General features: G+C 45.9%; 6 protein-coding genes across 6 annotated transcripts; 3 read left to right on the forward strand and 3 right to left on the reverse strand.

Annotated features, from left to right (window-relative positions):
- The first annotated feature begins 63 nt into the window (after positions 1–63).
- F4817DRAFT_72358 (NAD(P)-binding protein) lies at positions 64–1,067 on the forward strand. Its single transcript, XM_049307817.1, has one exon. The coding sequence runs from the start codon at positions 174–176 to the stop codon at positions 960–962; it is 789 nt and encodes a 262-aa protein (XP_049160110.1). The 5' UTR covers positions 64–173; the 3' UTR covers positions 963–1,067.
- F4817DRAFT_72369 (SET domain-containing protein) lies at positions 1,017–2,053 on the reverse strand. Its single transcript, XM_049307818.1, has one exon. It carries the CDS (start codon positions 1,847–1,849, stop codon positions 1,172–1,174), a length of 678 nt encoding a protein of 225 aa, XP_049160111.1. The 5' UTR covers positions 1,850–2,053; the 3' UTR covers positions 1,017–1,171.
- Positions 2,054–2,323: 270 nt separating this feature from the next.
- On the reverse strand, positions 2,324–4,671 carry F4817DRAFT_364518 (MFS general substrate transporter). The gene is made up of 5 exons (XM_049306762.1): positions 4,249–4,671; positions 3,560–4,173; positions 3,252–3,504; positions 3,071–3,193; positions 2,324–3,002 (listed from the first exon to the last, which is right to left on the reverse strand). The coding sequence occupies exons 1-5, from the start codon at positions 4,455–4,457 to the stop codon at positions 2,432–2,434; spliced, it is 1,770 nt and encodes a 589-aa protein (XP_049160112.1). The 5' UTR covers positions 4,458–4,671; the 3' UTR covers positions 2,324–2,431.
- A 2,284-nt stretch (positions 4,672–6,955) lies between these two features.
- Positions 6,956–9,338, forward strand: F4817DRAFT_72393 (uncharacterized protein). Its single transcript, XM_049307819.1, has 2 exons — positions 6,956–7,335; positions 7,446–9,338. Exons 1-2 carry the CDS (start codon positions 7,216–7,218, stop codon positions 9,075–9,077), a joined length of 1,752 nt encoding a protein of 583 aa, XP_049160113.1. The 5' UTR covers positions 6,956–7,215; the 3' UTR covers positions 9,078–9,338.
- A 728-nt stretch (positions 9,339–10,066) lies between these two features.
- F4817DRAFT_314994 (uncharacterized protein) lies at positions 10,067–10,384 on the reverse strand (the record flags this gene model as incomplete). Its single annotated transcript, XM_049300475.1, has 1 exon — positions 10,067–10,384. The coding sequence occupies one exon, from the start codon at positions 10,382–10,384 to the stop codon at positions 10,067–10,069; it is 318 nt and encodes a 105-aa protein (XP_049160114.1).
- A 1,837-nt stretch (positions 10,385–12,221) lies between these two features.
- Positions 12,222–13,076, forward strand: F4817DRAFT_314995 (uncharacterized protein; the record flags this gene model as incomplete). The annotated part of the gene is made up of 1 exon (XM_049300476.1): positions 12,222–13,076. One exon carries the CDS (start codon positions 12,222–12,224, stop codon positions 13,074–13,076), a length of 855 nt encoding a protein of 284 aa, XP_049160115.1.
- Between the last annotated feature and the right edge of the window lie 266 nt (positions 13,077–13,342).

Raw genomic sequence — 13,342 nt, forward strand, 5'->3', positions numbered from 1 at the left:
CTGTGGTTCTTTTATTTATAGGACCTTTTCTCCTTCGACTTTTCTTATCTCCCCAACCCCACCTATTCATTTGCTTACATTGTGGTTTTGTTAACGGTGCATACCTCCAGAATACATTATCTAGCATCATCTAATCATTAGACGCCCCCGCCCCCTATAATCAGTCAGCTACCATGGAGAAGTATGCGACGTACCCAAGCCTGCGGGGAAAGACTGTCTTGATAACTGGAGGGGCCGAAGGCATCGGAGCAGCATCGGTCGAGCTTTTCTGTCGGCAAGGCTCCAATGTCGTCTTTTTGGATTACTCGGACGTTTCAGCAAAGAAACTGCTTGAGAAGATCAAGGAAATTCCTGGCGCTACCCAGCCCACGTTCCTCCACTGCGATGTGACCGACTTGGCTCGCCTCAAGGAATGCGCGGAGAAGGCGCTCGCCGACCACGGCACGGTGGATGTTCTTCTAAACAACGCCGCTCGTGCCGGCGCCCAGACGAGAGTCCCGACCACTCAGGTAACGCCTGAGTCGTGGGATCACGACGTCAATGTAAATCTTCGTCATCAGTTCTTTCTAACGCAGGCGGTGGTGCCGGCGATGCAGAAGAAGGCATCAGGCAGTATCATCAATATGGGATCCATCACGTGGCGCATTCCAGCCGTCGGGCTTCCTCTCTACACGATGTGCAAAGCGGCAGTGGTTGGTATGACGAGAACGCACAGCAGGGAGTTTGGTCAGTACGGCATCAGGGTGAACAGCGTTGTTCCCGGCGCCATTGCGACGCAGAGGCAGATCGATGAGGTCTTAACGGATGAGTACCGCGCCGAAGTGATGGCCGCGCAAAGTTTGAAGAGAGATCTCATGCCTGATGAGGTAGCGAGACTGATACTCTTTCTTGCTGCAGATGATTCCAGCGCTATCACTGGGAGTAGCTACGTGATTGATGGAGGGTGGGTCAGCGACGTTTAAAGAACTTTTAGGGAATTGGACTCATAAGGAAATTATATACTAGAATCAGAGTGCTTAGGTATATTACTATATTACTTGACTCGTTCTTCCTTTATCAGCTAGTTTAACATATTCATATATTTCAGGATACATATCTACTTGTCGATGGGATAGGGCTTACGCTTTCTTTTTTATACAGACTGCCCATGTTCCCTTTGTTTTTGCAGACACTATAGGCCTAACATATATTCTTCCTCGGTACATCTTTCACATTTACATGTGAACCCCCAATTCGACAACAGCTTCTGCCTCTCATCCAATTTCAGCCTCGAGAGATTGTCATAGGAGACAGTTACCTCTTCACCCGCGGGGATATCACATTCCGTTACCATCTCTAGATGATAAGGTGGATCACCTCTATATCTCCAGGTAGCATTTGGTCTGCAGGAGTGGTTAGAACGGGCGAAAGTACTATACACCGCGGCTCCGTTATCAGGGGTCCCGCTGGCATTGATCCAAAATATCGAGTAGGCTTTTATAAGTGCCATTACCGCCTCAGTTCGATTGAATCCCGGTTCATAACTTCCGCTACTTCGCATGTAATTCTTTAGCCACTTGTCAAAATGATTGTATAGATCCTTATGCTGCTCGTACTGTTCAGGGTTCCAAGCGTGGCTATCCAATCGACTACGATTTGACTCACTGGCTGAGGCGAACGCATCACAAAAGACATTGACCTTTTGTTCGTCAGACCTGGACCGAATACTCGGTGGTCCATAAATGGTCGCCGTTTCACTGCTGATGATGGTATTTGCTGGGATATTTGCCTTAGCAAAGAGGCCAAACCCCCTACCCTCGCTGGGCCTGACATCTATGCTGTTTAGCATTTTGAACTCCCTTGCGGCCATTTCTAATTTATAGTATTAAATTAGATAACTGTACGTTATTTTTGGTTGTTTTAAGGTATTATAATTGTTAGGAGACTAATGATAGGCAACTTCCTCGATGGTATTACGTAGAGAATCGCTGTAGAACCTCACGTATATAATGTATGTATTGATAAAAACAATGTATTATCATTGCTACCGAACATGGTTATTGATAACTTATAGAAAGAAATCAGAGCAGTTGTAGACGATTGTTATGACTTAGATATGAGCGAAAAAAGACCGTGAAATTTTGTTTCAAGTGACGATTCTACCCGCACAAAGAAATTGTCCTGGATTTAAATATTTTGTTCGGGTACCAATGCTTATGCACCTTTACCGCTAACTATTGAGTGAGTGTGGTAGAACCACAGGTCATATTACTTCGCTGCAATACAGCATGGTTCGATGATAGGTATAGGTACACCTAGGTACCTAGGTAATCTTTCCCAATTACCCTACTAGAGTCTATATAGGATCCATGCTAATGCGTCTTCTCAAATAGGGATAACCCCTTTTCATTCCCAGTATAAATGTGATAATTATTACAGTAAGACGTAAGGCTCACCACACATTGCCTTTTGTCTGCTTCCCTCGTGTTTCTTCCAACTTCACGACATTGATATTCCTCCAGACAAGAACGCAGATAACACAGATAGGGATGAATGCTGAACCAGCAATAACCATTTTCTTCTGCACGTCGCCGAAAGCCTCGATGATTGCATGGCGGATAGGACTACCCACTGGATAAGATTTCTGTACGGCAATATTGCCAAAAATCTTGGAGACTAGGCCCTTACTATCCTCTGGTAAGAATTCATGTAGCTTTTGGGGGAGAACATTGTTCCACAGTGCACCAGCGATAGCGAGGCCAATAGCAGCGCCAATAGATCCGAAAAGGCCAAATATAGCCATAGCTACGGCAATTTCTTGATGCGTAACCGAGGCCATAATCGCAAGCTGTGCCGTAAGAACCCAGATTCCGCTTGCGACGCCGTTGAAGATTTGACACATCACGAGATACCCAACGTAAGTCTCCGGTGTGCGGAAGTGGACTAATAGCACGGTACCTAGGACGCAAAATGGAATTCCAGCGATTGCAGTCCATTTGTAGTCGCCAGTGTGCCGTATGAGACTAGGTTGGTCACATGAGGTTAGAATGAATCTTGTTAACATTGGTCTTTTTATGGGGTTAGGACTTACAGGCCAACAAACGGGCCAATGAAGGACGACGTGAGCGAGAAAGAATTCAGTACGTAACCTGAGATCGTGATACTCTCATCGTGTACAACCTGCAAGTATGATCCGTAGTAGCTGTCCCAACAGCTAAGCCCCTATGTCAGTAATACTGCTAAGAAACCTAAGATATTGGACTGATACTTACTAGACGGAGAGGAACATGACGCCGTAAAGCGTACAGGCACCGAGAATGGTTCTATCTTTGAGGAACTTGAAGGGAAAGTACGCAACAGGTGCGAAGAATCTTTCCCAGACCACGAAGGCAGCTAACGAGACAGCACCAAGAATTTTCATTGCTATGATATATCCAGTCCTCCATCCACGGGGTGCATAACCGACTATGCTAAAAGGTAAGAGAAGTAAAGACCACCCAGCAATAGTCAGAAGCATTCCGATTACTAATTATGTTAGCGTTCACTATATCTCTATCGGAAGCAATATTTGTATCCTTACCATCAAATTCGATGAAATAATGTTTAAGGGATCCCCAAAATGTTCGGGTCTTGACCCTTTCAGGATAGACACCTAACTTAACGGCCTTGCGTTTGCTAAGGATGAAGATAATAGAAACTGGAAGACAGAATACTACCAAAATGATAGAGAATGCGCCGAAAGCCCATCGGAAGTCGACATAAGTGTAGAACAGGTCGGCAATCTTGGGGCCAGCAAACGTAGTAGCGATCGTAGGGGTTGCATTGATACCGTACATGATTATCCGGTTCTTGAGAGTCGTAGTATCGGCGAGGATGATATCGATGATATACTGCATACCCAGATGGCCGACCCAATAGAGTGTATGAGCAGCGGCATACATTTCGACGTTCACGCACGTTGCTTTCATGATCATGCCGATAACGACAAGAACCACCATAACAATAAAACCCTCGCATCGACCCCAAATATCGATAACTTTTGCGATGGTCAATTTACATACTCCGCCAATGATAGTGGCGACTATTCCGGTTGTCGCTAGCAATCCGTGCTTATTGAAGGCGGAGGTGACGAAAGGTACGAGGTTGGATTGGACAGACTGCAATAGCATATCGACGAAGGTCACCATATAGAGCCTGCCCAGTTGCGATATATGTTAGCATCGATGTATTTTATTGGTGGTGTCGTAAATTACAATAATGAAAACTCACAGGATATACATAACGACAAGCAAGTCTTTTGACCAGACCGTAGTAATGGCCTCGACTTGCTTTACGCCATCTTGCTTATGGCCGGAGCTCGCATCGGACTCGATTCCAGGGACATCTTTGACTTCCTTAACATCATCGTCGCCCGATGTTTTCTTTTCGATATCCTGTTCCTGAGCAACAGGTACAGTTTGGACTTGGGGAGCTGCCATCACAGGGGAAACTGTTGCACAAGTTATAATGCACTCCTCGATATATGTGAATAGGATGTAGGCGTGATAATCGGTGTAACGGAGCTGGTATCGTAAAGCGCTTTATATCTATCCATCTCTACATTCTGTAGGATCTCTAATTCACGCGTCTGTCCAGCTAATTACGTGTTTGTTATCCAGGATATCCCCCGTTTTCTTCTCTAGCCCCAAGTAATCAGTCGATGGGTTGTAGTGTAGAGTGGGATTTAATTCCTGAAAGGGATAAGATATGTTAAAGATCTTTATGTACGGCTCGTCGAGAAATCTTGGCGTCTACCAATGGCCTTGCTGGATCTTACTTGGAATTAAGCTAGGTGTAAACCTGGGCTTGGGGATAGCTGTAGGTGGTTATCTGATCCGTCCCGAGTTTTATCAGATCCGCAATGCCAAGTCCGACAGTCGGCATAAGATCAACAAGCGTGAAGGAAGATTTTTTAAATTCTTAGGCTTAGTCCCTGGCAGAGATGAGCTTTGGAGGCTTTCACAGAGCTACACGTTTAAGGAACCCTACGCATGAGATGTTTGAAAGGTGATAGAGTATAGGCGACGGCTGAGATCGTAGACGCCTCACCTTTTTACGATGTCGGAAAGTAGCCAACCTACCTTAGGTAATTTATGAGGAGTGACTTTCTCATATCAAGCGATATACTGGCTCTGCTCCGGTACTCCAATCGTCCCTCACGCCATTGCCGTGTCATGGGTAGATAGTTTACACGCTGACTGGACGTTAAATAATTTATTATAATCACTATCATTTTGAGGAGTTGTTAGATTGATCACAACTTAAAGACGACTGTGATGGTATAATTGTCATTATTTACTATATATTCGACAACCCAGCCTTTGCTATACTATCGCACATCAAGTTCACTGTAACTACGAGGGGGATTGATAGGTCAGAGCCCGGACCGTTGCCAGACCGGTCAGCAAAACCTTGGCCTGCAGAACTACATTGGGAGGTAATATCCGAATTTCGCGTTCTGCGAGCACTGAGATCTCACGGATAGGCATGTTTAAATCAAGAAACGCAATTCACCACATTGAGCTTCAATTTGCTAACCAGAAATCTCTCACTAGTGAATGTGCGGTACGAGGATTTAGAAGTTCGAGTACGAGGATGGTCTTTCTATGGTAGGTACACCATGTAAAAGCCTATTCTTATAATGAGACTTAAGGGGAATACCCTCGCTCTTCCCGGATGGGAGGATACACATACCGCCGAGGGAAGTATTATTCAACGGATACGCGGTTCACGCTCGTCTTGAGCTTAGCACGAGAAACCCTGGAAAATGTATGTATGAGCGTGACTCTTGGCGTTGTCTCGATCTCATTGCTTGGCGCCCCTTCCGTGATGATGACTAGGCTACAAACCCGCACAGTAGTCGGCTTACCCAGACGTAGGTAGACAGTTAGATAAGGCGATAGGGTTCTTTATATGATTTTAGGGTAGTTAGTATCAAACTTCTTAGCAGCGAGGTTTATGGTGCCCAAGGCAGTGAAGGGGCTAGACCTCCTTGTTGTGGACCGTAGGATTTCCAACCAATCAAAAGTTTCATATTCGATCCTTCTAAGAGCGCCACAGCTCACAAAGCAGCCCCTGCAGGGAATTGATATCAGAATAATGCCAAGCGAAACCGGAGAGCACTTTGAAACCTGGGCATCCAAAGATCTCTCATCAACACCCTCTTGAATCCTTTAAGATTAATATGCCCATTCTCTTGAGCCCCAAACACGTGCTTTCGCCTCGATTCGGAGCTGATAACTAGGCTGCTAGTAATGTTTACCTTCAATACACAGTTTTTGCTTTCGAGCAGAATTTCAAGCGCACGAACCTGCTCTTCTAAAATAAAATAGGACACTGTCAAAAGAGAGTGTTGCTTTTTCCCTAGAGGGGCTAATTAATATATAGATGATTTATTTCCCGTATTTAACTTTATAATGCGAGGCATATGGGAGAGTAAACAATGGGAAGCCATAGAGGAGAGCAGAAAAGACTGTATTACGTCTGGATAAGCTTATATCTCGAGACCTTACCCATGGGTCTGAATCACCACTTTTATTCCCCATGTGTCTCTGCATGGGGCCGGAAAACTGGACATCCGAAGTCAACTTCAGATGACAAGGGCGTTCGGCACGACGTTTGCCATTTTGACGTACAGACCGAATACCGCCAAGACGTCACACTTACCCTTTGCTAGTAAGGCAAATATCGAATTCGCATACTAGATCCTCCCATGGGTAACCTTCACAACAACGCCCCTTAGGATCTAAACCAAGGTTCTACCAGAGATGTCACCTCATGTAGCCCCTAGCTTAGGATTAGATGCCCCTATGCAGCATCATTCTTGGGTATCTTCTGAATGCAACCGTTGCCCAGGTTGAGGATAGGCAAACTAGGGTATAAGTCTTGGTATTCTACATCTCTCATCTTCTCCCACGAAGATCAAGGACCATGCTCTTCCGTTCATTCTCTCTCATCTCAACCTAAACTTCTCTCTTGTGTGCTTACACTTCGCTTCTCTTTTCGCGGTCGATCCGTTCCTTTTTCTCTTACGCCTTGTCTATCTTCGACATTCGTTCGTTTCGTTTTAACGGCTGAGCCAGTTTAATTTTATAGTAGTTGAGATTTATGTACTCTGGGAGTTCTTCTAATCATATTACTTGTTGTTGGATCCACCTATCTACCTAGTTATAATCACTCCTTCATATTCACAAAGCTATGCATTTCTCTAACAGCTATATACCAACACTGTTGGCCCTCGTCTCTGTAGCAACTGCTACAGGAGGAGCGGCTCCAGCTGAGATTGTTACGGAGACGATTCACGAGACAGTTCATGTGGTAAGTAACCTTGGAAACTGCTTTCTATACCCTAATGGATTCTCACCGAATACGATCTTTTTATTGAGATAAACATTAGGTACCTACATAGGCTAACACTAAACCTTCAGACATTACCACCAGAAACAATAAAAGAGACGATACATATGACTCTGCCTCCCGAGACAGTAAAGGAGACTGTAAAGGAGACCGTAAAAGAGACCATGCATGTAACTCTACCGCCGGAAACAGTGAAGGAAACTATTCATGTTACCCTACCTCCAGAAACGGTGAAGGAGACCGTTCATGTTACTCAACCGCCAGAGACGATAAAGGAGACGGTACACGTCACCCTGCCTCCACAGACCGTGAAGGAAACCGTACACATTACTCTACCACCGCAAACAGTGAAGGAAACAATACACGTCCCGGTGACAGAAGTTGTTCATGTTACGAAGACCGAGGTCCAAAAGGAATCGATTACACTACCTCCACAGACAGTAAAGGAAACGGTTCATGTCACTATCCCTGTCACGAAGGTAGAAGAGAAGCTCCTCACGAATACAGAATTGAAGACGGAACTGAAGACGGAAACCAAGCACGAAATAAAGACCGAAGTACAAACCGCAATTCAAACGAAACTCGAGACCAAGGTTGAGACCGTCCACATTACGCTTCCTCCCCAGACAGTGAAGGAGACGGTGCATATCAGCATTCCTGTCACTAAGGTGGAAACTGTAAAGGAAACCGTACACATCAATATTCCGGTGACCACGATACAGACTGTGAAGGAAACTGTGCACGTGAGCGTTCCCGTAACGCAGGTGCAAACTGTGAAGGAGACAGTACATGTTACTATCCCCGTCACGAAAGTCGAGACGTTGCAGGAGACCGTCGTTGTGAGCGTACCCGTGACGAAGGTGGAAACTCTCAAGGAGAGCATCCCTGTTACGCAAAAGGAGACAGTGAAAGAGACACTGCATGTTAGTATTCCGGTAACCAAGGTGGAAACCGAAACTGCCAAGGAGACGGTACACGTGAGCATTCCGGTCACAGTGAAGGAGTCAGTAGCCATTAGTGTTCCCGTGACGGTGAAAGAGAGCGTTGCTGTTACGGTCCCCATCACCGAGGTCAAATCGATCCATGAGACTGTAGCTATCACGAAGACCGAAGTATCGCATCAGCTCGAGACGGTTGCGCTTACCAAGACAGAGGTCTTGAGCCATATACAGACACAGGTGCTCACAGAGACGGTCCATGTCTCTCTACCGCCGCAGACGGTCAAGGAGACTGTTCATGTCATCCAAGCTGTGACCGAAACTGTTCACGTGACCCTTTCGGCATACACTCAGACGGTACACGAGACGGTACATGAGACGGTCCACGTTACTCTGCCGCCGCATGTGATGACAGTGTCCGAAGTTATCCACGTCACTGTTACAGAAATAGCAGAGGCCTGCCATCAAACGGAAGTAATCGTTCACGAAACCACTCCTCCGGTAGTCCACGAGACTATCGTAGTCCCGCCTATGGTCCATATAACGTCCGCGGCTCCCTCTATGGTTCACACGACATCTATGGCCATGTATCATGTTAACGCCACGTCGGTTGCTCCTCCCATGGTCCACGAGACCATTGTAATTTCTCAAGCAACGGGCCATATGGCACCGTCTAGCCCGAGTGTAGTAGCAGTCCCGCCGCCCGCATCGTCTCTATCATTAGGATACATGATGCCCCACAATGCCCGGCGATGGCAGGCGTGAGCTCCCCGGTTCATTGCTTAATACACTACAATAGGGGCGTGAATATTGATGGGTTCAACGGGGTGTGATTTTGGTATACGGGTTGCTTGCGGGTCTTAGAAGAGTTTGGCAAATGTAGGATTTTCATAATGCTCAAGTCCGGTCTACTTTTCTCTACGTTTCGATCTCTTTAGCCCATGCTTGGATGGATTTTACGCAAATAGGACAAAAACAACAAGGTACATTTTGATATTTGAAACTGCATATTTAACTAGAAATACCCAGTAGATCTTCCTGCAGAGCTCGGGCTGCTGTTAATACTTATGGTCTATCTATCCTCTTGTAAAACTCCTTGAAACCGGGTTGGTAGCCTTATTCTGTCGACCATTAGGTACTATACCAATCCCCCAAAAGCATAGCTAGCAATACCTAGTCCCTATTAGCTAGGTACGTATGTTTAACGCTTTAGATAGGTAAAATCGAAGTAATAAGATTGGCGCGAGATGGGATAGAGTACGTGATTGACCGTCTCTACTACGATGTTTTAATGCAAAATAGGCAGTAAATCTAGAGGTTCTAGGTGATTATATCACTAGAATGGTCATTACTGGGTCCAACGTGAAGCCGATACCTCCCGTGTTCAAGACTTGGACGAAATGCTACGGATCTGGATTTTCTGGCCCCTATTTATTGATTAACTACCTAACCTAAGAGGTAGATAATACGGTATGTTGCTCAAAAGCTCATGTTCTCCTGCCTACCAATAGATGAATGGTGCTGCAATTGTTCAATACGATCGTGGAAACTCAGACCAAAATAGTGTACAAGCAAAGTAAAGCACAATAGCTTCCATCACAACAATCTCGTAGGGCATTGGGCATCCTAGAATTCGAACCCCCTACCCCAAAGAGTGGGCAACTGACCCTACTCATATTCAACCTTTCCGCGTGTCTTGATTTCCAATCGATCCTTCATAGACATCTAGTAGGTATCCCTGCCCTCGGGGCTCCTTATGCAGGTCGCTTGCCATCGTCGACAGGACATCCACCATTCTTCAGGCAATGGCTGCTGATTCGTAGGTCTTTGCAGTGTGCGCATCGTCTTGGAGTGTTGGTGTCGGCCTGGCGCGAGCTTTCGCCGCCATCATCTTCCTTGGCCGCTTGGTTGCCTAGGTCTGCGTAGTACTGTCGAAGGCGACGGCGGTGTAGCTCGTACTGGGCTCGTCCAGCTTTTCCTTCGCGGCGGAACTCGGCAACCTTTTCGACCAGCTCGCGAATGAGAAGGAGGTCCAGTTCCTTCTGCTGTTCAGTCACCAGTTGGGCAGACATCTTGTTGATGAGTAGATTCGGTCTTTGATGAGGGTGCAAGTAAAGTAGTATCAAGGAATTGTAGGTAGAGGTGGCGAGAACGAGAGTTGCGTTTTGGCTTGTTTGAGAGTAGAAGTGTATATGATGGGATTTGCTGTGGGCTTTTCTCTCGGAGTACGAGTAAGAGTAGGTGTTCTCGTCACGAGTTATGCTAATTGCAGATCAGTCTTGACAGTTACACAATTCCTGTGGAAGGGCTGAGACTCACCAGCGCAGCCTAGCCTTAGGTTAGACAGATTTCAATCCAACCCTGACGGTCGAATCCAACTGCTTCGTCTACTTCCAAGTTCCCCAGTTCTCAGTTGCAATGTGTGCATATGTATTAAAGTAAGTATTTAGTGGTCTTATTATTTTGAGCCAGCTTTGCGTAATGAAATAGTTGCTAGGTCACTGGTATTGATAATGGGTACATCGTCATGGCGAACAAATCGTCAGGGGGAGTGAATCGCCATGACGATTTGTGACTGAGCCTCTTACCTCGAGTACTTAATTAGAGGAACAAACAGAAGCTAATTTATAAGTCCAAAATTGACCCACAAGACTACTCTCAGATAAAGCTGCTCATTTATACCGTCCTGTCCTCCATCACGGCCTTAGACATCCATAGGGAATCTAGGGGTAATTATCCAAACTTGCAAGTGGCAATCGATGTTCAGAGCTGTTCCAGGATATGAAGCGTGAGTACTACCTTTGATCATATAGCCCATTGCACCCCTTATTCATAATGGAAGTTAACGAAGAAGGGATCATGAAAAGAAAATGGTCATTGAGCATATGAAAAGGGGGTGAACTTTGAAACGACTAACTATAATATCTTTAACCTTGAAGAAGCTAATTCTTGTCCTAGGTTCGATCAGTTATTATTTCCTTTGAAATCGTATCATTCACCATAAGGCAGAGAGCCTTTACCGGACATATTCGGGGTAGTATGGCTACCTACTTCTAGACTACAATTAGCAGTCATAAACCACTCAGCACAATTATTACCTTGAAGATTAGGTGGTTATTCTAACCGTTACGTAGTGATGGGTTTAAGAACCAGGTTGGGACATCTTTTTTCACTCCTTTAAAATAGTAGCAGAAAGTGTTGCCATCTTTCTATTGATGGATAGTCTCGATTATGACAACAAGATAATCTAAAATTAGGTATTCATACAATATTTGCCTCGTGATGGAAGTTTCATTTGCTTAACTGTGTGAACGGTGTGAACGATCTCAAAGAGAAGAGTTAATGTAATAACAAGCATTTTAAGATGTTACGCCACGCCGTATAGTCGTTCTAAGAGTAGCTAGATACTACGAAGGGGCTCACTTTGAGACCATCTTACAACATCTCGAAAAGAAAGTGATGAGTATGACGATCGTAGCCTAGGCTGATTATTCTAATGGGCAAGAAAGCTATGTTTCTTTCCCACTGCAAAGCCGCATCGTGACAGGTGCCCATCCCGTACCCCCAATCACCCTGATAGTCGTGGTCTTGCCCTAATACATGTACCATTGTACTTGTTCACTTTTTCACGATACAATTTCACTGGCTGAGCCAAGTTGATGCGGGAACCACCACCCTCTAGGTCCATCATCTGCTCACTTGGCAAGGACAGAGGGTCACAACTAACAACAATCTGAACTCGCACTCTTCAGGCGTATTCTCTTCTAGCAAATCCCATTAGATGCGTAAATGGGGCAGCGAATCTCAAAACCAGTCACTTCGCACCAGGCCAACTTTCCTCACGAGGAAAAGTTGCGAAAACAACCACTGTATCACCTCATTCGACCTAGTCCTGTCAAAAAAGGCAAGATGAACCTCTCCATAGCAGAAGTCATCCATAAAGATGACGGAACTAAAGGCAAAGCTACCCTCGGAATGGAGGGTGATGGAGAGCTGCAGTACGAGTGGCTTCTAGCTAAGCTAGCAAAGGAACAGCCTCCCCCCGAGACGACCGCAGCCAATTCGTCGAGCGGCGGATTGTACCAACGCGAGTATGCCATGTACTTGGAGATTTTCAAGGCGAACATCGCGAAGAAGGGTATCAACGTCATACAAGTAGAGAATGTCTTCCAAACACCCATCTGGTCCGGCGGCAACATCCTCTTCCTCGACTACAATTCCAGTTCATCCTCCTCCGCACTATCCACGCACGATACTACGCACGATACTACGCAAGATGCTGCGCAAGATACCCCCGAAGATAGTGAGCTCGATGTGTACCAAGGTTTCAATACTGAAAAGTATTTCTTCGAGCTCAACTTCTACTACTACCGCTACAAGGACTGGTTCCGCTGCATGGTAGACTCGTTCTGGGGCCCGCAAGTTGCGTCGGTCTTCCAGATAATCTACACCAATCGCCCCTTCATCCAGATTGCCTTCAAGCGGGATTGGAACTTCGCAGATGAGCGAGAGCAGTACTACGAAAACGTGATGATGTTCTTGCACGTCATGGCCCGCCTGCGCCCATTGGAGGGACTCGGCCCCCTTACGGACATCTTCGGCTTCAGCCTCGTTACCTTCTCTGCCAAGGTCATCACCCAATTTGAGACGGTTGAACGTCTCGGAATCAACAGACCGGAGGGTGAGGGAAACCAGCCCATGAAGTTCGTCGTCCGCCATCGTTTCGAGGCTTGGCGAAGCGTGGTCGTCACCATTAAGGATTGAAGAAGTAAGATCCCCTGCGACTCGGAATGATACTAGTCTGGTTGAATTAGGGAGGAGGGTATTGCTTGGCTGGATAGGGGAAATACTTTGAGAGCATCGCGAAATGGTAGCAAAAAGGGGACCTGTGTATTCATGTGCACTAGCAATGAGCTTAGCTTGAGTGATTTTACTCAGATAATTAGGTACGTTTGCATTACCCCCAGGAGAGGGATCATGATAGGAATGAATCATTATTTTTCCCAATTCACCTAGCCGTAGTCTTCTCT

This window comes from Daldinia loculata (assembly GCF_022478755.1).
Source record: "Daldinia loculata strain CBS 113971 unplaced genomic scaffold F4817scaffold_18, whole genome shotgun sequence".
In the NCBI taxonomy this organism is placed as follows: Eukaryota; Fungi; Ascomycota; class Sordariomycetes; order Xylariales; family Hypoxylaceae; genus Daldinia; species Daldinia loculata.